This window comes from Tenrec ecaudatus, chromosome 5, assembly GCF_050624435.1.
Source record: "Tenrec ecaudatus isolate mTenEca1 chromosome 5, mTenEca1.hap1, whole genome shotgun sequence".
In the NCBI taxonomy this organism is placed as follows: Eukaryota; Metazoa; Chordata; class Mammalia; order Afrosoricida; family Tenrecidae; genus Tenrec; species Tenrec ecaudatus.
The window spans coordinates 182594681-182622206 of NC_134534.1; the positions used below are offsets into that span (position 1 = coordinate 182594681).

The window sequence follows — 27526 nt, forward strand, 5'->3', positions numbered from 1 at the left end:
TTATGTCCCAAGTGACCTTGGCATTTTGTTTTATCACTTTCCTGGTTGAAGCCAAAAAACGAAGGGTACTACTTTCTTCTTTCTTTCCATATGTACCATACTTTAGGGGAGAGAGGGGCCAGTGTTTGGACACTGTTGATTTAAAAAATCTTATTTTCAGGATCATAATTACGGAGCCCCTCCTCCTCCGACACCTCCTGCTTCTCCCCCTGTCCAGACGATCATCCCTCGTTCTGACCTGAATGGCCTGCCGTCACCCGTAGAGGAACGCTGTGGAGACAGCCCGAACTCTGAAGGAGAGACTGTTCCTACCTGGTGTCCCTGTGGTCTTTCTCAGGATGGCTTCCTCCTCAACTGTGACAAGTGCAGGTAAGATCATGTTCCATCCAAATTCAAGCCTGGGTTGCTGGGATTAGGGTGTCTTATTAGTGGGGAAAAGCTCAAAGTATTCTTTCTTGTGTTTGTTAATGTAGATGATTCCTTAGTGCTCCTTGGCTCGAATTCTCTGCACTAGGTGAGAATTACTGACAACAAGGAATGAGAGGTTGATGTTAAAGCTATTGAATTTTATATAAACTTTAATGTCCTGGAAGCATTTGGTAGGTGGGAGGGAGGGGGTAGGACATGCAGAGCCACTTCTCCCGTGTGTGCTGTGGTGTGCAGCATGCTGTCGGAAGGACAACTTTCAGTTTATTTTCCCTCTTTAGGGGAATGAGCAGGGGGAAGGTTATTAGACTTCATCGGCGGAAGCAGGACAACATATCAGGTGAGTGGAAAGTGGGTTAAACCCATATTTTGACATAGACGTTATCTCGTGATGTAAATGCTTGCTTGTACAACTCCCTTTTGTAAGTCCCCGTGGTCCTCGGCTCATTTGGTGGAAAGAGATTGAAGTCTTTAGAGGGAAATTGCTATGAATCAGTGTGTCCAGAAGGAGCATCTGAGTGAACCCTCTAGCAAGCAGAGTATTCCTTGTGAGTGCAGCCGTCTTCAAGGTTATGTATACAAAGGGGGAGAGCCGTATGACATAGCCAAGACTCCAACCAAACCCACTCTCCTAGCAACCCTGGATGCCAGAGTAGAATTTTTCTGCAGCATCTGCAATGCTGTCAATCTATACAGAAGCAGACTACCACATCTTTCTCTTGTGTGACTGTTGGGTTGGAATTGGTGACCTTGTGGTTAAGCTGTGTCACCACTGTACCCCCAAGGCTCCTTGTGTACCACAGGAAGGACAGGGCCTCTATGCTTACTGCTAATAACAAGAAGGGAAGGTTATTTTTACAGATAGGAATGTCTATGTTATACAGATGATAGAGCTGACAGGTGAAATAAGGTCCTAGTCACTGGGGACAAGTCAGAGTGAATATGTGGCTTTTAATGCATTTTTGTGGCTGCTACTCTAACATTGCTATGAAGTAACTTTTTTTTTTTCCAGGTGGGGATAGCAGTGCAACGGAAAGCTGGGATGAGGAGCTCTCTCCTTCCACTGTGTTGTATACAGCAACACAGCACACGCCTACAAGCATCACCTTAACTGTCAATCGAGTTCGAAGAACCAAACCCAAGAAACGGAAAAAGAGTCCAGAAAAGGGGCGTGCCGCACCAAAGACAAAGAAAATCAAGGTGTGGAGGTTAAGCGTATCTTAAATATATCTGAAGTAGCTAAAATTTTCCAGAAGCAGTGCACTGAAGGTTTTTTACGGTGTTTGTACCAGATGTTTGACCACTTTTGCTCTAGTTGCAAAAATTGGTTAATCGTTAATATGTACACATGTCATCGCCCCCCACACAGACAATGCTACTCTAATAACCCCCATCTCAGGTATAAAGTCATAGCCCTTCTTGGCAGAAACCCATATGAGCTGCTGCTTAGGCTTCTACTACCCTGAGCCATTTCTGTGTCCGTCCCTCAGCCCCAGAGCACACCATAAAATTCTTGTCCTGGTTGCACACCCACATCGTGTCATTGAAGCAATTGGTTTGGGTTTGTTTGTTTTTTTCCTTCTATCAAAAAAATCAGGAGCCGTCTCTTGAGTAGTGGTATCAGCTTCCTCAGTGTTGTGATCACTTTTCTTAGACTCTCAACCTGAAACTCCAGGAGGAACCTCTTGTGTTTTGTGTTCTTTCTTCCCCATCACAGCAACTTTGTTGCTCCTAGGTGACTTGTCCACCCCTTGCTGAGGGGATTGGTCTATTTCCTTCTTAAATTTCAAAAACTGATAAATCATTGACCAGACTTAAGTGTCGTGTTTACTTTTTCTTCTAGTGTTAGAGTCGCATGTAGGATTGAAGTGATGCATGCTCTTCCCTGTTATTTACATAGCTCCGTAATAGAAAATGCTAGAATTAGTCTCAGAGCTCATTGTCCTGGAGCTGCCCCTATTCTTGCCAATAGTTTGGGGAATCCCATTATATTTGCTACCTAGAGAGGACAGACTATTTCTTGCCTTAGTTTTAGTCTCAGGTATGACTGTCATTCTTGGTACCAAGTTTTGTTTTGTTCTACTTGTTTTCCTCTTTGGGATAGGCATTTCGAGAGGGATCCCGGAAGTCCTTGCGGATGAAGGTAAGGGGTAATATTCCCTGATGCTGTGTTTTACTTCCCTGTGATCTTGTATTTTGGTCAGCTTCTTCCCTGACAAGGATGGTCTGGGATTCTTGGGCTCTGCTCTTGTTAGTTTTTGTAATTGGTGCCATTCCGTTTTCATAGACCCTTTTTTCAAAGTAGATTTTGTTGACATTTTGAGAAATATTTTCTTTTTCTGCAATGGGCCTTCATTTAATGGTTTTTCGTTAGCCGCTTTTTGGGGGTGATAGGAGATACTTTGCTAAACAAAAGGAGGCTTAGAGGGTTCTGTCACGAACCCAGGATGGAGGTTTATCTGATGGGGCAGTAGGGTACTCTATACACCTGCTCTATGGGCTTCAGTCACCAGGTGGAAGGATACATGTACCAACAAGAAAGCACTATAATTGATAGGAACTTCTTTTAATGCACTTAATTGCTATGAGTGTTTTTTTTTTGCTCTTGTGTCTATTTGGGTTAGACGACTTGTGAAGTTTGGTGTTTTCTTCGGTTATCAAAAAAGGGATATAGAAGTCATATTTTGGAGAAGTTGAATAGCGAAATGAAATGTTTTCATAGACTTTTTTTTTTAAGTACTGAATGATAAAAACACCTTTTGCCTAAATCAGCAGGTTCTCAACCTGTGGGTCGCCACCCCTTTGGGGGGGGAGAGACAACATTTTCACAGGGGTCGCCTAAGACCATCGGAAAAACCACATATTTCTGACGGTGTTTGGAACCGAGACACCGCTCTATCCGTCTCGTCGGTCTGCCCGCATGCAGATATGCCCACAATTGAGTACCGGTGCGAAGACTATTTATGTGCTACACACCATGCTTCAAGACAAAGTCTCATTCATTTGTCATTAGAAATCATTCACAATATATAATTACATATTGTTTTTGTGGTTAATCACTATGCTTTAACTATGTGCAATTTGTAACAATGAAAATACATCCTGCATATCAGATATTACAGTTAAGAAGTAGCAACGAAAATAATTTTATGGTTGGGGTCACCTTAACAGGAAGAACTGAATTAAAAGGTTGCGGCATTAGGAACATTATAAACTGCTGATCCGAATATCAGCCGAGACACCAAATTTTACCACAAAAGCTGCATTAAAAATATGCTGCCAAACACAGCTTATCCACGAGTATCTTCCTTTGTATGCACGATATACTGATAAATGGCAGTGGTCTGGAGAGAGGCAACATGCCTCCCAAGTAATTACTTAAAGCAGTTAATTAGGATGAAGCATAATATAATCCTATACAAATACTATCGCCAATGTAGCTAATTATAAAAAACTGTAAGTGGCATTTAATGTAAGAAGTTTGCTGAGCTCATCCTGTATGTACTTGCGAAATACCTGCGGGAAAAAGGCTGACGACTCTGTAAGTCAGTGTACTCGGAGCCCTGGAATCTCGTTGAACACAGTGATTATTTCTTTGCTAGATTCGGGTCCTGTAAGGGGCCAAACTTGCTTTCACTACTCATTTATTTTTGTCTCATTTGCATAGAGGGAGCCTTTACTATACGTAGGGGCAGGCCTAACCTATCTAAATTTTACATACAATTCAAGGAGGTTGGCAGAGATTCCCTTTAGGTGTGTTAAAATTTAGACAAGTTTGTGATTTCAGAATTTTAAGTTGAGTGATGAACTTTCCAAAAGTGTGAGCCATCAGGAGGGACTAGCATAAGATACTTCCTACACCTTCCTTTGTACACATGCTCTATGGGCCTCAATCATGAGGTGGAAGGATGCATGTATCAGCAAGAAAGCACCATTAATGAAAGGAACTTCTTTTATTGGACTTAATTACTATGAATGTTTTTTGCTGTCATGTCTATTTGGTTTAGAAGACCTGGTACTGTTTTCTGGTCAACGAATTCTTTATTGTGCAGGCTGCCCTGTACATTAAAGGGGATTCACATTTCTAGTCATGGTAGTAATCAGTAATGTGTGTGTACTCCTACCCCCACGTTGTGACAATCAGCAATGTCTTTAGATATTGTACCACATTTCCTCTGAGGTCAGGACTCACCCTGCCTGAGAACCACTGCTCTCAAACCACTGGTGTGGATGGGATGACAAAGTAGATTTAATGAGAAAGCGTCTTCTAAAATAATAGTACTTAGCAAGTCATCAGTTTATTGATTCTGTAAAGCTATGAATATTGTTTAGGGCTTCTGAAAGCCAGTCTTTAAAAAAACAACAACACACACACACACACACACCCTCAAATCTCATGTTTTGCACTATTACTTGGTTTAACTGGTACTAACACCATTAGCAGGTGATACTCATTTCTCACAGTCTGTTGGCCTTAGGTGTTTCATTGACCTTTGTTTATTGGACTCTAGTTAGAGATGCAGAAGATAGTGTGTTGACTGCTCCCTCTCTCTCTTTCCCTATAATAGATAGTAATCAATCAGGCTGTATTGATGCCAGCGTGGCCAGGAAAAGTCATTGTTCTGTATGATTCATGGGAATATATTAGTTTTATTATATCTGGGTGGCAGGGAAGGTCAGGGAGTTGTTTTTGTGTTGAGTGCAGTGTCTGTGAGTGTTCTCTAGGTGGCTCTGGTATCTTTTACTTCTGCTCAGCACTAGCATGGTGTCATCACTGTCACGGTTTAATTTGCTTTCTGATGGCACCTGGTGTGCTCAGTGCCATGGAGGAGAGCAGGTTTTGGTGTGGGGTGGTGGTGCTGAAATCCACGGAAAGGAAGGAAGGGCCGTGGGGTAGCAGAGGCCTCTCAGCAGCCATTCTCTGCAGTCTACCCTGCCCCGCCCACACATGCTGCACCTAGACATCAAAAGCCATGCTGCAAAGGTAGATTAAAACTGTTAACTTTTTGTGTGTACGATGAGATTTGAGGTTATTTATTCATTTTTATGGAGAGCGTGTATTTAGTGTATAAACTTAATCACTGCCATCAAGTCGATGCCAACTCACAGCAACCCTGTGAGTCCCCCATCTTTCTCCCATTCGTTGTTTGGTAAAAGTGAGGTGTAGGCCCAAAAGAATGGACTGTGAGTAATAGCAGCTAAATAGTATGTTTTGAGGTCTTTACTGCTTTCTTCCTAAGGATTTCTTATAGGTTTAATGACAAGCCTTCTGCTAAGAGCAATATAATTTTTAATCACTTCAAAGTGGTCATAAGAGCACTGGTCGAATGGAACTATTATCCAGGATTATTTCTCACTTTATAAATGGGAAAATGTACTTCTAAATCATTGTCCAAAGTTCAACAGCACTTTAGTAACAAGAACAATGATCAGAACCAAAACACCAACTGCCTACTGTGAGCAGTTTTTACTCTGGAAATTTAGTCAGAGTGTTTTCTCCCTATTTTTATGCGTGCACCCTCCTAACCTACTTGACTTTTGTTCTCCACAGAATTCTCCCTCTGAAGCACAGAATTTAGATGAGAATACAACTGAGGGCTGGGAAAATCGGATAAGACTATGGACTGATCAATATGAAGAAGCGTTTTCTAATCAGTACAGTGCAGATGTACAAAACGCCCTGGAACAACATCTACATTCTAGCAAGGAATTTGTGGGCAAACCTACCATTTTAGACACTATTAATAAGACAGAATTGGCCTGTAACCATACAGTTATTGGTTCCCAAATGCAGGTAAGGATTTAATGGTTGGCTCCTGACTGCTTTCATATGGTAAAGACATTAAGAAACAAGAAGTTGAACTTGGAATTACTGTCCCTTTCAAATGTGTAAATCCTTCAAATGCAGAACACCTCATTGCCACCAAGTCAATTCCAAGTCATACTGACCCTATAGGACAGAGTCGAACTACCCCTTTGGGTTTCCAAGACTGTAATTCTTCACAGGAGTAGACAGCCTCGTTTTCTCCTATGGAGTGACTGGTGGGTTCAAACCACTAACCTTGTAGTTGCTTGTAGGGCTCCTCCATGTAATTCCTTAGAAAAACAAATGAGCCTATTACTGTTCATCTTAATCAAAAGTCGGCTATGTGTTAACTATAATAGAGAAACTGGGCTTTTTCTTCTTCAGTTGCATTAATTGAAATATATATAAATTACCATAGGAAATGTTTGTGTAGCCTAAAGAGTTAATAAAAGATTACATAATAGATAAACTTTTCTGTTTTATCGTTCTTTGTTGTTACTGCTATTATTGTTAGGTGCCAAGAGTCAACCCTGTTGGCCAATCCCACGCACAACAGAATTGGACCATTGTGATCCATAGGATTTCATTGGCTGATTATCAGAAGTAGATCACCAGGCCATCCTTCCTAGCTTGCTATAGTACGGAAGCGCTGCTGAAATCTGTTTAGCATCATAACAGCATGTGAGCCTTCACTTACACGCTGTGCTGGAGGTGCATTGCCCCAGAGTTAAACCCCAAGTTCACAAGGAAGGCGAGAATTCTACCACTGACTCACCCCAGCCCTCTGCCCCTTAGCATTGTTTAATAATTGGAATCCTTTTAAGTGGGAGTTATATGGAATCTGAAGCCACTAAAATCTCAAGCATATATATCTCTGGTCCACTCCCCTCCTGTAGGGATATCAGATTCACTAGCTATCACTTCTTAAATGTGAGGGGAAAATGGGGGGCTAACATCGGTGGTTCAGGTGGGTAGAGAGAGAATACTTTGAAAATGATGATGACGACATGTGTGCAAATCTACTTGACCTACTGGATGAATGTATGGATTTGTGTAAGATGTAAAAGCCCCCCAATAAAAGTTTTTTTTAATGAAATTATATGGAATTCAGAATTTCTGATCAATGAACTAAATAACATCAACAGATGAACCCTAAGGTTTTTCTTGACCTCAATTAGGAGACCACTTTAACTGTCTTGTCTACTGCACTGCTGTTTTTAATGTTAATGAACTGGTTTTTGCAGCTACAGCTGGGAAGAGTCACTCGTGTTCAAAAGCATCGAAAGATCCTGAGGGCTGCAAGAGATTTAGCTCTGGACACGCTTATAATAGAGTATCGAGGGAAAGTCATGTTACGGCAGCAGTTCGAAGTCAACGGGCATTTCTTCAAAAAGTAAGAACATCATTGAGGCAAGGGTGCCTCGTGTGGATCTGGCTGGCCGTTAACTGCTGTAAAAATCATCCTAATGCATAAACTTAACATAAGCTCGTGCCTGTCTGCTATTTGTAGAGAAATTAAAATAAATGTGCAAAGTGTTGAATGTATAAAGTGGTGATGACTCCCTTCTGAGTCAAGCATTTTGTGTGTGTGCTTGTTCTGTAATCAAAAGCAGACAAGCATGTGATGTTTTCCAAGTTTAGGCATTACAGAGGACTGCTGTTTCTTGTGTCTGCATATGCTTCATATTTGTAGTCATGGGGCGGCCTATTTATTTGTATTGAGAATTAAAGGAATTTTAATTCTATCCCTAGACCATATCCCTTTGTGCTCTTCTACTCAAAATTTAATGGTGTAGAGATGTGTGTGGATGCCAGAACTTTCGGGAATGATGCTCGATTCATCAGAAGATCGTGTACACCAAATGCAGAGGTAAGATTATTGTAGCAGCTTCTTTTTTATGTAGCCACTAAAGAAAGAGCTAACTGAGTAAGTGTCTGAAAACTTCACCCAGATAAAGGTTAATTGCTTTATCTGTTAATTGCTACCAAGTATTCCTTCATTGTGAGTTGGAAACCAATAGCTAGTGAGTAAATGGGTTACTGTTAGAAAGGGATACGCTGAAAAGGCTTGTTAACATTTGCTAGGAGAAAGAGCTAGACTGGCCATGTCATTAAGGTATTAAAGAAATTGCCAAGTGGTGGAAGATGTGATTAGACCAAAACTAAAAGCCATTGAGTTCTAGAGGGTTTGTCCTTTTTTTGATAAATGAGAATAGAGATTGTAAACAAGTCTTGCCAGAATGTGTCAGTAACATAGTCAGCATGGCCACATGAAATAAAACAAGATAATTCACAGGGCTTCTCCTAGAAGTTAAGGACTTTCAATTCCCTGGTGGAACTAGAGGAGCACTGTTGGCCTAGTGGCTACTAGTTAGCTGCTAACCTCAGGGTCAGCAAGTCAAAACCACCAGCCACTCCGCAGGAGAAAGATGAGGCTTTCTACTCCCACAGAGAATCACAATCTGAGAAACCCTCAAGGACAGTCCTACTCTGTCCCCTGGAGGTGCCATTTGTCAGAATTGCTTCCACTGCAGTGGGTTTGGTTTCATTTGGTGATGCTGGAAATCATTTTTAAGATTTAGAGCATTTATTTCCATACCCTAAATTTGATATTCCAGGGTAGTCCCGTTTATTTCAAGAAACACACTATCTGATTTTCAAACATTTATCTAAATAATGACTACATCATGGTATCATAGGAAAATGTTTCGATAAAGAAGTGTTGTGGTTTGGTTTGAGAGTTGGTGGGTTTTGTTTGGTTTTTTTTGTACCCTTTTATGTAACGCTTCTGGTGTTTATGCTAATCACCAACTATAAGACTTGTTCACATAGGTACGACACATGATTGCAGATGGAATGATTCACCTGTGTATCTACGCAGTGTCTGCCATCACCAAGGATGCTGAAGTCACCATAGCTTTTGACTATGAGTACAGTAACTGGTAAGACTCAGAAGCCTTTCTGAACATGACTGGCTTTGTCTTGCATATAAAGTGATCCAGTTCTACCAAGCCTGCTTTGCTCGTTGCTCTTTCCGTTTTGTTTACTGCTTTCATGGGGACTGCTTTTTCTGCCTAGAACCAGGAGACAACATTTGTTAGAGCCACAACTCTGTAGGAAACTGCTAAAAAGTTGCTTAACAAAGATATTTTTGCTGAATGTCTTTAGCAACAGAAAGAGTATATATGTGATAACCCTAGATACTGCAACAGGAGCCATACATACTAAGAGTTTAAAGATTCAGATCATGTAGTATAACTGTCAGATAGATGACAGGTCACATGAATTTGTGGTAAATTGTTTAAAATAAATGCTTTCTTCCTTGGTTGTTTAGGGCTAAAAGAGGCTAAGTGGTAAAGTGATTTGGGGCTTAGATAAACAAACAAAAGGCATTCATAAATAGGGAGTCAGTTGGTAAAAATATGGAAATGGTGAAAGTGAACCCAAAATAAATAAGGCACTTGAGATTCCATCAATGATGGAATATACCTACCAAAAAGCATAAAAGTCTTTTAAAGACTTAAATTTATTAGTTTCTTAGCTGTCCACTGGCCATGAGTTAGCGTTAGAATATTGAAGCATTTGTAGGAAGAATGGCTCAGTTCAATTTATTCACAGATAATAATTCCAGAGGGAATTGCTAACATTTCAAAAGAATGAGTGTATAATATAAAATGGTTGTCCAAAGCACTAAGACCAGCACTCTTGGTTGTTTGTTTGGAGCAGTAATTACAAAGTGGACTGTGCCTGTCACAAGGGAAATCGGAATTGCCCGATACAGAAGAGGACTCCCAGTGCTGCCGAGCCGCCATTCCCACCCCCTCCAAGCCTACCCACTGTTGGAGCCGAGACCAGGCGTAGAAAGGCACGACGGAAAGAGCTGGAAATGGAGCAACAGAATGAGGCTCCAGAGGAAAATAGTGACCAGCAACCAGAAGTTCCAGAAAAAGGAAATGTGTCCAGTGATCCTGAGGTAATCACACTGGTCAAATGACTCTCTCCGGGTTGCCCCCCCTACGCACACACACACGCACACGCGCGCTGTTCTGTGTACAGACATTTGTCACACGGGCGGGCAGATTCTTGTTGCTCATTCCCTTTTGGCTCCCAGGTCTCAGCCCAGAGAATAGACATTATTTGTTTTTGTTTAAAGCGCTAGAAATTGTTTCTAAAGCATTTTACTACCCATTTTATCTTTTAATTCAAATTGCTGGTTCATTAGAGTGTAAGAATGCAGCTAAATATTATCTCTACTTTAAAGGAAATAGACAATCCAGAAGAACAAGCAGAAGAAGAGAAAGAAGAGGTTCTTGAGGACCAGGAGAATCCAGCTCTTAGGAGGGTAGGTACCTCCTCAGCTTCTGGCGCACTAGTTACTCACTCTGCTGCTGACCAAGGGGCCAGTGTGTTCTGTAAAGATGTGCAGCGCAAATAGCCTGTGTGACAGTTCTCCTCTGATGTTGAATCAACTCAGTGGTAATGAGGGCGGCAGCATGTGAAGCCCCTCTTATTCTCCAGAGATGTGTCATCTCATTTCTGTAATGAAATGCTGTCCGCCTGTGGCTTTTTTTGAGAAAATCGAATTCATTATATTGTCTTGTTTTTCCATACATATAGACAGTAATTGTCTACTGCTTATTATCTAATCATAATCTTAATGAGAAATCCCATAAGAATCCTACATACATAGCGATCTGATTTCCAAAAAGACTATTAAACAGTATTTAATTTAATTTCCTTTGATTTAGGAAATTTGCTTTGTGACAATTTTTGCATATTTAAAATTCTGTGATGCTGAAACCAATCATGTTTATTTTTGTCCTTGAAGAAACATTTTAGGAAGAAGTTCAAGGAAAATCTACTTGGCTGTTTTTTTAACTTTGAAAATGTAGTGGAAATTTTTGTTTTGATGACTGCTTTTATTTTAAATGTTTTTAAATAGCTGGCTCATTTTGAAAAATTGAGTTTTAACCTTACTGCCCTTTATGGTCTATTTAAAATGAAATACTTTTCATAAGTTTTCTAGGACATAAGTGTCATCCATATGTTTTCATTGCTTATACTTAAAAAAAGTGGTCCTCATCTCTCCCAGTTGCGACTTCCTTGTGTCCACGTTAGTCTTTCTCTGGGCTGGTGCCATTGAATCAGAATAGGTCTGCCCCTCAGTCTTGTCCTGGGGAGCCACTGCATGGATTGGAACCACAGACCTTTTCGGTTAGCATCTGAGTCTATAAATGCCTCATCAAAGCTCCTTGAGGAGGTCCATAGCTCATACTATTTCTTTCTAGACACGGGAAGATAGGAAGGTTGAAGCCATCATGCATGCTTTTGAAAACCTAGAGAAAAGAAAGAAACGGCGGGATCAGCCTTTGGAGCAAAGCACCTGTGATATAGAGATTACTACCACCACCACAGAGACTCCTGTGATAGAGGAGACAAAAGTGGAAACCCCTGAACCTGAAGTTAGCAACCCTATTTCAAATGTTACCATCACAAGCACCCCACAGAGTGTTGGTGTGAACACTCGGAGATCTTCCCAAGCAGGCGTAAGTGATGAAAAGGCTTAGATATCCTTTTTTTTTTTCCTGCTAATGTTAATTTCCTACTTTCGAGAATGGTTAATGTGAGTATTTTAAGCCCTGTCTCTTAGCACATTAAGTAGAGTCTTGTAAATTAAAGCCATTCCGTCTAATGATTTGAAGGGAGTCAGGTGAGTAACTTAGATTTCATTGACTAGAAACTTTTAGATTAGAATGGAACTAACTTGATACTGTTTCTTATGAATAAACTGTATTGGTGGTGAGGGCATAGAAACCGTTTGCTTTCTCCATTGGACCTTCTGTGTAGCCGTTAACTGCCTAGTTTTTCATAGGGTTCACCAAATGTGTTGAGATCATCTCTGTATTTCACACTGGCCATGAATGCGAGCCCTGCTCAGACTCTAGGAAGGGAGGACAAATCAACTCCTGTCTTGGGTTCTCTCTCTTGCTGGAACCCTACAGTTAGATGGCTGCCTGCAGCTGACAGGCCAGTTTTATGAATGTTTATTAGAAGCAGACAAAAGTAACCCGGGCATCTTCCTAAGCCTTTTATCTAGTTTATTGTATGAGTTTCTGTTTTTAAGGAATACATTTTAAATAAGTGTTTCCAAATCCCCACTCTTTTTACCTATAGTCACTTTAGAGTGCTTATAGTGAATAATGCGTAGAATGTTTACTAGTAAGAAGTTTCTGGTAAGCTCTTAATCCTCCTACTATTATTACAGGATGTTGCTGCAGAAAAGCCAGTCCCTAAACCACCTGCAGCAAAGCCTTCCAGGCCCCGACCGAAGAGTCGGATTTCTCGGTACAGGACCAGTTCAGCCCAAAGACTGAAGCGCCAGAAGCAGGCCATTGCACAGCAGGCAGAGTTGTCCCAAAATGCCCTGGAAGACGGAGGAAGTAATAGCTTGGTAACTCCTACTGAGGTTGGGAGTGTAGACAATTTTGGAGAGAATCGACAATTACTGGGGTCTGACCCAGTAGTGGTATCAGTTCCTGGATCCCATGTCAACCGTGCAGCATCCAAGTACCCTAAAACCAAAAAGGTAAGTCAGGTTTTCATAAGGCTGGTCTGAGAGAATGTGAGGACCCATGATCCCGAAATTCTAGACCAAACGCCCTGATGCAGAGGGCTAAAGCCACCCTCCCTACATTTTCTGTTACTTTTAAAGAAGACAGTATCACTGATAGCTAAAGTCTTTCTCTCTGAATGGGGATGGAGTGAAGGGGGCAGATATCTTTGTGTTCTGGTGAAGTTTTTCTCTGTGAGCTCTGTTGCTACCTCTGGCTTCTACATCTGCATTGACTAACGATACCTTTTTGACTGTAGTATCTAGTTACAGAATGGCTGAATGACAAAGCAGAGAAGCAAGAATGCCCTGTTGAGTGCCCTTTACGTATTACCACGGACCCAACTGTACTGGCAACAACTCTGAACATGTTACCTGGTCTGATCCATTCCCCGTTAATTTGCACCACTCCCAAACACTACATTCGCTTTGGTTCACCCTTTAACCCTGAGAGGCGCCGGCGGCCCCTTCTGCCTGATGGCACATTCAGCTCCTGTAAGAAGGTATGTGTGTGTTTGTGTTTTTTTCACTCAGGATGCCCATAATCCTGACCTGTCTAACACAATCTCTAGCTAACCACTGCCTGGCTGTGTGAGTTAACCATAAGTAAGGCAGTTATTTGACCAGTGTCAAGGAGTCAGTGGGTGTCAGGTGGACTGTGTGTGCATTCTAGGTGCTCAGTTCTATGAGTGTGCGTAGTCGTGTTTTCGGAATGCCCCTGAGGTTACTGAGTGAGTGTGCACAGTTGGGAGCTGGGTAGGGTAGTCTGTGTGTGCTCTTGTGGTGTTGGTTTAAATGTCTGCTTTTTACTATTCCATGAGATTGGGCCCCAGGTACTCGAGCAGTCTTGCATGTATTTAAAATGACTGGGTTGTGTTTTGAATTAATCCGTATTACTTGAAGTAGATTTGAGGAAGAATCTAATTGTAATTTACACAATTTTGGTTCCCTTGATCAGATGACATGTGTTGGATTCTTTAGTCCATAGTGAATATGGAGCATGCTGTAAAAGGCTCTCTTTGCCTCTCTTCTCTCTAGTTAACATATTGGTTTGGTTTTGGACCTAGTTGCAGTAGTGTTTGGTGGTTGTTTACCGAATGCTCTTTGTTAGTTCCCAAAAGCTGTGCATATTTTCCAAAGGTGTCTCAGGAGTGTGTAACGCCCTTAGCCATGTCGCGTCGTTCCCTTGTCAACTTTTCACTGGGTCTCCCCTGAGGTAGGGTCTGTCCCCTAGAACACCCTCTTCTCTTATCCTCAGATCTGGACAGAGGCTGCCTAACTGACAGCACATCTTACCTAACTAAGGATCTGGGTCACTTACTTGGTTTGTTTGGGGGATCCTTCCCAAAGGGTGTGTATAGAGAAGTCATGGAAATGGGAACCATGACCCAGTTTCTTCAGAAGGGTAAGAATACTACAAAGTTTCTCAAAGGCTATTTTCTATCAGAAATTTGCTTCAGGGTTAGGTTTGGGGGCATGCTTTGTTCTATCAAGTTAGTTAAACTCTCTGGGATTTTTTTAATATAACAAGCTCTCTGGGATCTTAAGATATTATCTGGGAGGAAGAAACGGTAGTCTGACTTTTCAGCGATATCATTAATCATAGTATGCACTGTGATTAACCTTCATTAGTAAGAATGAGCTTTACTAACTGGTGTGGCATTTTAAACTCAGGACTACTAGTTTTAGCATTGTTCTGTTCTGTCTCTTTAAGAGTTAACAGAAATCATATTTTCACTATTGTGCAGATGATAAGGAAGAATTAGGATAGGATACAATCGAGTGTAAAGGAGGAGGAGCAAGCTGAAAAGGGGTCTCATAGACGTTTATAGGAAAGAAGCCTTTTCCTTTTGTCTTTGGCTAGATAGAGAGCTAGATTTTTAAGGTCTTAAGTATCTGGGCCTTGTAAGAAGGGTAAACAGTTATTTCATACAGAGTAGTGAAGTCAGTGATCTCTACAGACTAGCCTCTTAAAATGCTTTCATTGATAGTTCTGATACGGCAGCACAATATTTTTGTTACCATCTTTACTTGGAAATCCCAAAAATGCATTTATTCCATTTGAATGTGATGGAAAATCCCTTTCTTACAGCCCTTGTTACCTGGCTGTGAACTTGAGTGTATCTACAGCTTATCTGTATGTCTCTACTGGCAACAGATAGCAATCCCATTTAGCTCAAAACTTGTTAGATTCTCTAAATGTGTAATGACACTTTTAAGGGAGAGTTCAAGTTACATAAACAATGTACTTTGTGTAGCAAGATCATTAAATTTTTTTTTAACGTTTAGACCTGATTTAAGTTTAAATCACTGCTTTAATATTTGCAATAAACATTAAGCAATTACGTAATGAGAGGCAAAATTAATGAAATTTGGTCTTTTCGCTGGAAATTAAGCCAAAAGTATTAAACAGGTTTACATTGGGTAGGTGGGTTTTATTTTATTTGGTTTTGGTTGTTTTTTTTTTAACATTGATTCAAAGTCAAAGGTATGCATGTATGTAGTACGACCTAGGAATTCTCTTGATTGAACAAATCCTGAAAACCCCTCAGAATATAAATTCTATAGCTAGATGAGAAAAGCACCTTCTTGGGATTATTTAGAGCAGTTACAGCATTCCCAATCAGCCCACCGATTCTTACCTGATTAATGGATGTAAAAGACCTCATAAATGTAAACCATACATGGAAAATTAAGGTTGGCTCTGGAGTTGTACCCCAAGGTAATATGTAAGCAGAATCATAAAACAACTGGAAAGAAATTTGATTTACAAGAGATTTCACAATTTTCACAGAAAGAAGTCTCAGTTGTGTCCCACCTTGTCCTAAATTCACCTTGTAGACATATTAGTGTGGGGGACATTTGATCTCCTAGATTACTTAGAAAACCAATCTGCCCAATGCAGAAACACTGCATTGTGTCCCATTGTATATACTGGTGAGCTATTCATATGTGTATCTATCTCCCTTCATGTCCATTGACATTCCTTTAAGTCCTTATTGGACATTTACTGTGTGACTAGTAGTGTGCTACAAGTTTTCTTTATAGATGGTGCCTCGTTTAACTTTCATGACCACTCTGAAGTGATTATGGGTATTGATAAGGTCAGGAAACTTGTTAAATTGAGACATCTGCAAAGTAACACAGCCAGGTTGGATTTTAAAATAAAGCATGCTTGCCTTTTTTATCCTCATAACAATGAGACCCTTAAAGATATTTCTCTCACCCTCTGAGCCTCCTAAAAACTCTTGCGCTTGATACAGAACTTCATAGGGCCGAGAAATGTTTTCATGACTTTAACAACAGTAGGCAGGAATTGGGGGCAACATAGATGAGGTTAGGGGTGGGGCCCGAAGTTCATAGTTGTGATTGGAACATGCCAAATACACACAAGGGTTCATGGGTATTTTTTTGTTGTTGTTTTTATGAGCCATGGAATATTGTGGAAACATTGCAGGGCCATGGTGAGTGGGTTTAACATTCTTTATGCTGTGTTAGACCTTACCAGCTAGCCATAGAAGTGCCTTATTCCTTGGAATGCCTCTCTCCTAGTGTTGTGTTCCCTTTTTGTAGTCATCAGATCCCGAATATAAATATAACACTGGAAATAAAGAAACTCACTTCTCTCGGAGCACAGTGCAAAGATCCCAAGGGAGCCCTGTCATGTGCTTTGGAAAGAAAAATTTGTACCAGCAGTATCTCAAAAAGGGGCTTTCATTCTTCCTAGATCTATTTTATCCCATCTATAAAATGAGTGCTTTGTAAAGGTGGCCTTCAAGGTTGTGAGGATCTGTGATTCTAATAATTCATAGTCACATCAATATTTGGTACATAAGAGTGTTCTTGTTTTAACTTTTCAGACACTTGGTCATATCCTAAAACATTGGGGTTGTTGGGATGATGCTCTATAGCTCTCATCTATTGGTTCATTCTCATGGCCCAAGTTCCCCCTCCCCTGCCCAGCCCTCACCCCTTTTGTTTGAGAGATCACAATGTCATTTACATGGTGTGAAATGTTTCCTTGTTTATTGTTTCTTTACTGTAAATTACACTTGTTAAGAAATATGCACAGATTCAACAGTAATGTGTAGTTTAGTGCTAGTGACCATATTCTTCGAGCTGCCCAACCATTCTCACTTGCCCTTTCTGAGTTGTTCCTTCACCTAAATGATTTCATTCATAAGGTTTCTAAGGGAAAATCTGATGCAAATGCTCTTTGGTGAGGAAAAGACTTGCTTACCTGTAATGCGTATTCTCTAAAGATGTAAATTATCATAATTACCCTTTGCTCTTCCTATTTGGGGGAGGGTCTGACTCAGAAATTGATGTTTATCAAAATTCGATCTGTCTTATGTCAGGGCAGGAGAACCACAGAGTGGTGAGAACCTACAACTGTGTATGTATCTTAAGAGAACACAATTACAGGTAAGACATTTTCTCTCTTCCACAGGATACGTAATTTTATTATGATCTTTGAAGTCTTACTCTCTGATCTAAGTTTATTTCTCATCGACGTAGGTTTCAATATTCACTACAGAAATACGCAATTAGTTGGAGCACTTCTTTTTTACTTTGCCCTTTTGATTTCTGCAGAAGGTCCTTCTGGTGGTCTGTATTATGCGCGCATGTTTTAACTCAGTCATTTCATGAGGGTAACAGTTCCACAGACTATTTCATTTGCAACCAGACTTTGTAGCAACATTTTGGTTCTATAGTGAAAAGCTACTTATTCTCATCGGAATCTTTTCTGTTATACGTTCAGGAATCCCTAGCACAGGCAGACAGTGCTTAAAAGGCGTTTCCCTTCCTTCCAGGCATTTGCCGTCTTTATCAGCCGCATCACCCGCATGATCAGACTCTGTCTTCCTCATCTCTTCCCATCTTAAGTTACATGGAACGTTGAACAGTCACCACGCTCTACTGGTTTGGGCCTTTTGGTGGCTCTCATTGTGGGGGATCCAGATCTTCTGGATTTCGCCCAGTATTAGTAGTTGATAGGGCAGGATTCAAATATGCTGAACGGCTGGCATAAAACATTTGATTGTGGGACTGAATGAGCGTTGGGTTGCATCTCTCACCTGTTGACGGTTAATGCATTTAAAGTAGGTATAGTAAACAATTTCCATCGTTATTGATCATTCCTTGTTTCTTTTCCCATATAGCGCTGGATGAAGCAAGCGTTGGAAGAAGGAATGACTCAAACTGCATCTGTACCCCAAGAGACAAGGACACAGCAGCTATACCACAGTAGCGAGGACAGTAGCTCTGCAAGCATCTGCAAAGACAGTGCAGGTACGCATGTAAGACCTTTCTGGATTCGTGAACAGCGATGCTTTTAAGACGTAAAATTTTCCATATGAATACTTAAAAGTCTGAAACCAAAAAGAAATGGTATTGTTCTCTAAATAGCTACTTTACATCTGTCTTTACAGAGGAGGAGATCTCAAGTCAGGGATCAGTTTTCCCAGGACGACAAAGAAGGAACTAGACAGTGTACAGATAACAGCAGAAATGGTTATGAACAGGTTAGATACATTTAAAGTAGTAAGTTAGGAAATCTATGTCCATATTTATAAGAGAAAAGGGGCAACAAAGTGCTGGAACTCTTAATACCCAGAGGAGAATCCTACAATTGTAGGTGATTGAGGTGGTGAGGGCTTGGTTGAAGGGGCCATGAATGAATGAATACAGTAAAGAATTGTATTACCAAGTGATTTTCTGTTTTTGTTTGCTCAAAAGGGCTTTACACAAGTAGTGTGAGTTTCTTAGAAGGTGTAGCTGTAATCCAATTTACAATTTTCATGGCCTTAAAAGCTCACTGGTCTATTGCTCTGACGGTGAATCTAGCAGACACTTTCGTTTGATTGTGATTGATGGCACCCCGCATTAACTTCTGATACCAACTTATTTTGATTAAAAAAATTTTTTTTAATAGAGCCATCTTTGCAACTGAAACTGCCAAAATAAATTAGAAACTAAAGCTCATGTAAGGCAACAGCGTGGTGTTTCTGAGTCTCATAAATCCTACCTCATTGTTGCTATTCATTGGTTTGTCAAGTGAATGCGTCTTGTATTTACATTACTTTCTGGATTATATGTAATTAAGTACATGTATATTAGTCATATTTCTTTTTTCATTTTATTTAGTCTCATTTATATTAAATTTTGTGTACTTTTTTTGCCCTTTAATGTGGGCTACTACCATTTTTTTAAATTATTAACATATTCTTTTATCTCTGTATTGGATTATATCTCAAACTGTCACATGTGTAACTGCACAATAATGTAATCCCAGTACAGACTGTAAATGGTAACATGTATTTAAAATTGGCAAGGGGATTTCTGTGTGTTAATCAGATTTCAGTACTTCCCTCTAGTCTTAGGTAAAGTACCTAAGTACAAGATTTTCCAACTTTTTAGTAACCCTACAGGACAGAGTAGAACTGCCCCTGTTGGTTTCCAAGACTGTAAGTCTTTACAGAAGAGACAGTCTCCTCTTTTTCCCTTAGAGCGGCTGGTGACTCCAGACCACTCACCTTGTCGTTAGCCTGCTCAGTGCATAGCCCGTGATGCTGCCATTGGAACCACTGGCTGAGTTCAAGCTGCCAACCTTTTAGTTCATAATGTAGTGCTGAACTACTTAAGAAACTAAAAATGTATATCAACTAATCAATGTATTCAACGTACTATCAGACTCACAATAAGAATTACTACTGTGTTGTTCTACAGGAAATTCTCTTGCCAAATGTGCCTGAAACATTAATAGATACTAGTCACATATTAGAAAACATTAAAAGCTGTAATTTTCCAAAACGCTAGTTGTGTAGAAACTAAAGTTACTAAATATGAAGGTGGGGAGAGGAGGTTCGGAAGAATAACATTTGTGATTTTTAAATGATCTGGACGAATCCCTAGGATAGTGTAAGTTGTCATCTGGACAACTTCCAGTGATGAGAGTTGAGTACAATTTAGAATGACTGGGTAGAATTACAGCACCTACAGCTAAGCAGATGAAAGAATCTGCTTAGTTTCCTTTGTGGAGGAACATGTACATCAGACTATTACCGAGAAGTATTCTTCAAGTTTCAAAGGAAGAAAGATCCCGTATTTCCTATGAAAAATCATGCCTTTACATGTGTGTGGTATAGGCGTATGTCTTGGTTGTCATACTGCTTTCTTCATCCATAATCTTGATTTTCAAAGTTGATCAGAGCATTTGTAAATTAAAATAATGGGCATCAAAAGGTAAGAAAAGAATGGAAAACACTCGTGGTAATAACATACTTATCTAGATCTATAAGCTCAATTTCTAGTATGAAGTTAGTAATTATATTGTGTAGTATTAAGGCAAGACCGATTTTTTTTTTTTAAGAGCTAAGTGGGGAAGTATTGCTGATAACGGCTCTAGTTCAAACGCACAGAGCCTTATTCCAAATAAAACATGTGTAAACATGTCTCTGGTATCATTGGATCACTACAGGCACATTCTTTTCAGTAATGCACCTGAGAAACTTCAGGATTATATATATATAATTTTTGTATACTGTATATGTTTATATATGATATATATATATATATATTTCAATTATATCGAACAGTTGCTTCTCCAAGGATCTGTCGGGCCAGTTAAATTTCAAAACAGTGAGGTCAGCTCAGAAGGTTACAACAAATAATCTTAATAGGTCTTTTAAAGATCTCGGACAGTCAATCACAAGCTTGGTGTGAGAAAGGTTTTTTTGTTTTTGTTTTTTTGTTTTTAACAAAATTGAAAACTTTGTAGTGAGAATAAGGGCATGGAGTTTGGGCTGAGGAGCGTTTCCACCTGAACAGTGTGCATGTTCATTCTTCTACGGCAGCAGGCTTGTCAGAGAGGACTTTGTATGCCATGCACCTTCCATCGCCTTTCAGACTCTGAGGAAGATTATTTGAGGCCTTCCGGTACCCAAGTGCTATTTCGATGTGCTCTAAACCCATGAGTGCAGAATGCCTCAGATGGAGAATTCGTCAAGAAGAAAACAGCATCTTCTAGTTTTGGTTTTTTGGTAGCAATACTGGTTGGCTTAGCCCTTTATGAAAGGAGGACTATGTCCTACTCAGAGTAGTAAACCCATTTGAGAAAAGTAAAGACTAAACCCAATTTGAAAAGTGACTCTTGGGGGAAGATGGGTATAAATGAAGATCGAATGATTATTCTCAGATTACTCATTAATTAAATGCATCCCCAATGAAAAATCCTAACAGTTATTTCTGATAGTGGCGGGTGATTCTGTTCCTTGAAAAGAAAAAGGATGCTCGAATAACCAAAGTATTGGGGGAAGAGAAAATAACTGGAACTACCCTGAACCGTTTTACTAAAAAGTACACTATATTTATGCTACATTAGGCAAGTAAGTGGACAAAATCCACACCCCCGAATAGATCTAGTTCAAGTAAGAATCACTTAGGGTAAGTGTGATATTTTAAATCAGTGAGGAAATGACAATTATTGTGTAATTTTTAAATGTGCTGGGGAGAGGTTGCTTTCTGAGATAGGAGGAATATATTAGTCCTTGCTGTACACTATGGCATGTTCTGTCTTAATGTCACATATGAAAGCATGTAGTTGGAAAATACGGTTGTATTATACATATTGTTGGCTATGGTTACAAAGGCTATAGCAAGCATACAAATGAAAGATTTGTGTTATGACCGAAAATAAAGGAAATTATTTACATTCCTTTATCAAACTTACCACACTAGTTAGACTAATATTAAAATGGCCCCCAAAATTAATATTTTTTACAAAGGGACCAGTATCCTTTCTATACAGCAACGGTTCTCACCCTGTGGGTCGCAACCCCTTTGGAGGGGGACGTGTCAAATGACCCTTTCACAGGTGTCACCTAAGACCATCGGAAAACATTTCCAGTGGTCTTAGGAACAGAGACACCGCTCCTCTATCCGTCTCCAGGCAGGTCCGCCCACATGCAGATATGCCCACCTATGAGTACCTGGCATGAAGACTGTTACCCATGTTACACTATGCCTTAAGATGAAATTTCATTCATTTGTAATTAGAAATAAATATTTCACAATATATGATTACATATTGTTTTTGTGATTAATCACTATGCTTTAATTATGTTCTGTGTGCAATGAACATACAATTAAAATACATCCTGCATATCAAATATTTACATGATGATTCATATCAGCAAAATCAGTTATGAAGTAACAAAAATAATTTTATGGTTGGGATTACTACAACATGAACTGTCTGAAAGGGTCACGACCTTAGGAAGGTTGAGAACCCCTGCTGAAGAGACGTCACACAATCAAAAAGAAAGAATAATAGCACCTAGAGTATGATCTGAGTATAAAATGGGTAATAAATATAAAACCCATAAACCTGTGAGAACATTTCTTTGAATTGATCTACATCTCGCTAGTTATTTGTCAAGAAAAACAAGCCAAAAATATGGGAATGTTTTTTTTAATTATTGGTGTTTGAGGTATGCTGTGCTTATAGTAGCAAACAATTGAAAATATGTAAATTGATTAAATTTTGGCAATATGAATAATGTGTAGTGTCTATATATTGGAATTGTCACTAAAAAATAAATTTCTATTGTTAGCCAAGATTTCTGCCATGTGTTTCTGAGTAAAAGTAGTAGGTTATTGGGCGGTATGGTTAAGATGTTCGTCAATAATCGTGTCAGGATCAGATTAGAATGGAAATACACCAGAATGTTAGCCGTGGTTCTATTTGTGGCTTATTTCTTAATGTAGTTTGCTGTTGCCATAACTGATTCCACAGATCAGCAGTTGGAATCCAACCTCCCAATTGCTCCATAGTAAAAATAAAGCATAAGACTTTCTACTTTCTTTCTTTTTTTTTTTTTAAACGTTTTATTAGGGGCTCATACAACTCTTATCACAGTCCATACGTATACATACATCAATTGTATAAAGCACATCTGTACATTCTTTGCCCTCATCATTTTCTTTTTTTTCCTTTTCTTTTTTTACATTTTATTAGGGGCTCATACAACTCTTACCACAATCCATACATATACAGACATCAATTGTATAAAGCACATCCATACATTCCCCGCCCCAATCATTCTCAAAGCGTTTGCTCTCCACTTAAGCCATTTGCATCAGGCCCTCTTTTTTTTCCCCTCCCTCCCCGCTCCCCCCTCCCTCATGTGCCCTTGGTAATTTATACATCGTTATTTTGTCGTATCTTGCTCTATCCGGAGTCTCCCTGACTTTCTGCCTTCATAAAGATTTTACAGCCCCCAAAAGCACCAAGGGCATTTCATCTCTGTCCTCACCAAGCTTGCTCTGAGTTGGAATCAGCTCAGTAACAGTGAGATTTTGTTTTTATCTTTGCACACACCTCTTGATAATCATTATTCAAAATAAGCCTGGTTGCATGGTGGTTCTACCTTGGGCTGCTGTCTCCTGTCCAAAAAATAAAGGGTGGGATGGAGCTTTCTACTACTGTGTGTGTGAAGACTGACCCTCCCCTTGAGCCCTGCAGCTGGACTCCAGGACCTCAGAGATGAGTGGGCACCCCAGGCCGCTACTGTTGGAGGTAGTCAGAGCCATGTAATGTCAGCCACATGGCTTGCGGGGAGGGGGGGGGGGAAGGTGTTTGGGAACACAACGCAAAGAAATGGCCAAAGGGAGAGTGACCAGACTGCTTCTGCGTCCCTGTTCATGAAAGGGCTAGAGTAAATGTGAGACCTCCTTTGCCTACAGTGCCCAGTGTGAGGGAGCTGGGTGGGAGCTGCCTGTGCTATACATGCAGCAAGGACAGGCTGGCCGAGATCCTCTTGAAGATTGGAAAGGTCATCGACTGGGGGTGGGGGGACGCGGCTATGCAGGAACTATGCATCTGCAGTGTCCCGTCAGTCCCCAGGAGCCCATTTACCTGACAGGAGGAGTGGTAGGACTGGGGCATGGCCACCCTCAGTGCCACCACCAGTCAGCCCATCTCCCCACCGGTGTTGATGAAATAGCTCAGTGCAGTGGAAGGAAGGGCTGGTTGTACTCTCCTTAAAGTTGATTTTCATAAAGGCTTTATTATTCTCGGGGGCCCGACTTTGCTGTTGGGTCCATATCCCTGACTGCGCAAATTACACTTCGTAAGCTCCTTGTTTTCGATGCCCCTTCATTTTTTTCATTCCAAGAACCTTGCTCTTAACTAAGAACTTTTATTTTGATCACTCGGGATATGGATATGAAAATGATGTGTAACTTTTAGCTAAATCTTCGCAGAAACTGCTGTTGAAAAGTGGCAGAAGTATATAAATGAGTAAAAGGAATATGGATTTAGCATCTCTAGCTTGAGTTAGTGACATGGTAGTAGATTAAGGGTGATTCTCACACTGGAAGAGATGTAAAATTAGTTGATTAAGCCATAAGAATCCGCCATTAGAAGTGTCAGTTCATCTAACATTTTTACTAAGAGATGCAGTGTTTTAAGTATCAAGTGTAGTAAATTCAAAGTTCCTGCGATCTTTGGGTTGATTGGAAGAGATAACTTAATGGGATGAGGCATAAGAAGAATTCAGGGTCGTTATCTATTAGAAATGGGTGGCTTTACTACACAGCCTCCATGAAGCTGTGGTTTCAGACTCTAATCCAGGCTTGTATTTCACAGACTTGTTGAGCCCGTTAAAGAAATGGAAGTCTCGCTATCTGATGGAGCAGAATGTCACCAAGTTACTGCAGCCTCTATCTCCAGTCACACCACCCCCTCCCAATTCAGGATCAAAGAGTCCCCAGCTGACCGCACCTGGTCCATCTCATCCAGAAGAGGATTGTCGAAATGGATACAGCCTCATGTTCTCACCAATCACGTCTCTTACTACTGCTAGTCGCTGTAATACTCCTCTGCAGTTTGAGGTGATTTGGGTTTGGTTGTTGGGGGTGCTGGATTGTGAACATTACGTGCACCTCATTTCAAATACAACGTCATATGGAATGTTTCTTTCCTGTGTTCCTTTACTGTCCTGACAAAATAATGGGAAACTTCAGGGTCAGTGTGACCTATTACCTGGTAGCCTCTCATCTTGGCAGCCACCCTCCCTTTCCCTTATTGGGAACACAGATCACATTCATCTCTTGCATGTAGCCCATGAACCTCCAGGACTTTCAAGTAATACTAAGCATGCTGGATCTCCATCTTCATCTTTACTGTGTTCTTTGGTTTAAATAGGCCTCTAACTGCCTGCAGTAACCATGATGATACCTGCCTGGGAGTTCAGCTAATACTGATTGATTGTGTCTCTGCTTCTAGGCCTTTAGTCAGTAAAGCGTCTTTTCCCTGTCATTTTGTATTGTCATCATAGCCTAAGCGTACAAAGATTGAGAAAGCATTGGGGTATGGCTTACGGTACATGAGCTAGTGGTTTGTGTTCTGTTTTCTTCTCTCTCTAGGCTACTGCCCTTGTTAAACTGTATTAGGAATGAGAGGTAGACAAAGGGGTAGCACCATGCATTTGTCAGACACAAATTTTTGACATTCTTTGGATTAAGTAAGAAAAGTGCGTCTCTGGCATTGCAAAAGTTTTTAATCACGTTTGCTAACAATTTATATGTGCAACGTATTCGTGCGATGTATATCATTAAGTGGACACTTTTCTTCTCAGAAACATTTATTCTGACTGATGAACACAATTAGTCCCTACCTTGTATTTCTCCAGATGTGTTCTCTGATAACGGTGAATATTGTAACCAATGACATCGTTCCTGCCCAACTTTGAGGAGAACATGAGGATTAAAAAATTGAATTTTAAATGGCTTAACTCAGAAAGGGTAGTAGCAAATTTGGGGAAATGACTGCACTCTGACCCTAGGCCCTTTGGGACCACCCCTGTTGAGAGTGGCCCGGGCTCCTGGTGAGCAGTTGGTGTTGTCCTCTGTCTGGGGGGAGCTGCCCTAAACCATGTTCACCTTGGGTCATACGCCCTATGTCACTCTGATTAGCCAGATGAAAGCAGTGCAAACTTCCTAGAGTGTAATATATTACAGGGACTGAGGTTCATCCCTTTATTTTACCAGTGCATGTGTCAGTGTTCGTGGAGGTGAAAATAGAAGACTGCTTTCCAAAGCAGCCATGTTTCGCATGAAGCGCACTCCCTGTCCTTTGGAGCAGTATGTAGGGTTAGGCAGCACCCTGCGAATCCAAGGTGTTTTTACTTGTTTAAAAGAGGTCAAAGATCAAGTTAGTGCTTTATGGTTCGAGCATAATGTTGGAATACCAAGAGGGAAAGTAAATATTTTTGTATAATATTTTAGTGGGTCTTCCCTTCAACTAAGGAATTTAGCTTTCTCATCCGTGATAGGCAAACTTCCCAATCCTGACTCATCCTCCTCACCGTTCGAAGTGCCATACATCTGCTTCATGCTCTTACACAGACATAGGGAGCATGTTTCTCATCTGGAACAGAGAGCCAAGGGCTGCAGCGAAGCTCCATTTTAGACATTGGACACAGGAAAATATCCCAGGTAGTAACCAGCTTAGTTTGGTGGCGAGTATTTTTGAAAGGAGAAAAGGGATAAGGTGGCATTTCAGAGGAATGAGGAAAGCTCTCCATGCGGAAGGGTAGGAGGCGTGCAATGGAAGAGGAAGCTTGAGAAAGGGGCATTGGAGGATGAGTGGAAGCATTGTCGGGAGAGCAGTTCATTTGACATCCCCCTTCCACTGAAATCCTTCTGCCTTCTTTTCCTCCTCGGAGATCCAGACCCCCATTGTCTGTCGTACACATACATGTACGGTATGTACATAATACCACCCACCTGCCGGCTTGGCAGGAAAAAAATGGGCACCTGACAACCTGGTCTGGTGCAGCAGCCATGATTTGCCTTCCACAGTATATGGCAGGCCTGCCACCTAGTCCTCAGTGGTCCAGAGCCCCTCCCCTTGTCCAGGCCCTGGCACCCAGTGGCATCTACAATGTACAATTTTCTGGTGCACAAGTGTTACGGCCGTGCTGCCTCGTTTGAAACACCAAGGAGAACCCTGTCTAGGACACACACTCTTGAGTCTCTGTAGGCTTTTGGGGGGGCTGTGTTCCCCAAAATGTGGTGATTTTTAACATTAGAAAGCATTGATAGTAGCTCTCAAGCTTAATTTGACTGTATCAAGAACCAAACCTGTGAACTGAAGAGTCCAGGTCTGTCAGTTAAGTGTCTCAGATGTGGTAGAGCCTCTCCTGTAATAGCTATTCTGAAAGAGCGCCATCTCCCTCGCCCTGGCAGCCCCCGCCTGCTAAACAAGCCCCCAGCATGGAAGTGGTGCAGCATATAAAAAATATGGAAATGGGAAGATAAAAAGGGACTTATGAGAATAAGGAGGATCCTATAACAATAACCCAGCTGAAGTACAAAATAATGTACCACCAACTTTCACCAGTTTAATTCCTTCCTGATAGCAGCTTGGGGTGTTTGATCATAACATGACACATTAGATCCTATTTACACATAAATGCTTCGAGACAAAAGAACGCATTTCAACAAGGCATTCTTTCCATTGAGATGGGTTCTGCAATTAAATATTTCCCCTGTACATTTCTGCTTTCCCAACCCATTCCCTCCCCACCCCACCCAAAAAAGGTATGGCTAACATCTATGCTTGCTTTTTTTTTAGTTTGGTTTTTTTGTTTTGTTTTGTTTTGCTTTGCTTCTTGACT

General features: G+C 40.7%; 1 protein-coding gene across 18 annotated transcripts in view; it reads left to right on the top strand.

Annotated features, from left to right (window-relative positions):
* Positions 1 to 27526, top strand: part of SETD5 (SET domain containing 5) — a 72960-nt gene that overhangs the window by 37951 nt on the left and 7483 nt on the right. For 7 of the 18 annotated variants that reach the window (XM_075550396.1, XM_075550397.1, XM_075550394.1 and 4 more), the window contains 15 exons: positions 161 to 369; positions 708 to 766; positions 1439 to 1626; positions 2531 to 2569; positions 5978 to 6220; positions 7477 to 7625; positions 7985 to 8102; positions 9065 to 9174; positions 9959 to 10205; positions 10494 to 10574; positions 11521 to 11778; positions 12498 to 12818; positions 13103 to 13345; positions 18005 to 18134; positions 24493 to 24737. In XM_075550396.1, the coding sequence (XP_075406511.1) occupies positions 161 to 369; positions 708 to 766; positions 1439 to 1626; positions 2531 to 2569; positions 5978 to 6220; positions 7477 to 7625; positions 7985 to 8102; positions 9065 to 9174; positions 9959 to 10205; positions 10494 to 10574; positions 11521 to 11778; positions 12498 to 12818; positions 13103 to 13345; positions 18005 to 18134; positions 24493 to 24737 (2640 nt within the window). Of the gene's footprint in view, positions 1 to 160; positions 370 to 473; positions 515 to 707; positions 767 to 1438; positions 1627 to 2530; positions 2570 to 5977; positions 6221 to 7476; positions 7626 to 7984; positions 8103 to 9064; positions 9175 to 9958; positions 10206 to 10493; positions 10575 to 11520; positions 11779 to 12497; positions 12819 to 13102; positions 13346 to 18004; positions 18135 to 24492; positions 24738 to 27526 lie in introns of those variants that run through there. The other 11 variants (XM_075550404.1, XM_075550400.1, XM_075550408.1 and 8 more) reach the window with 4 other exon arrangements.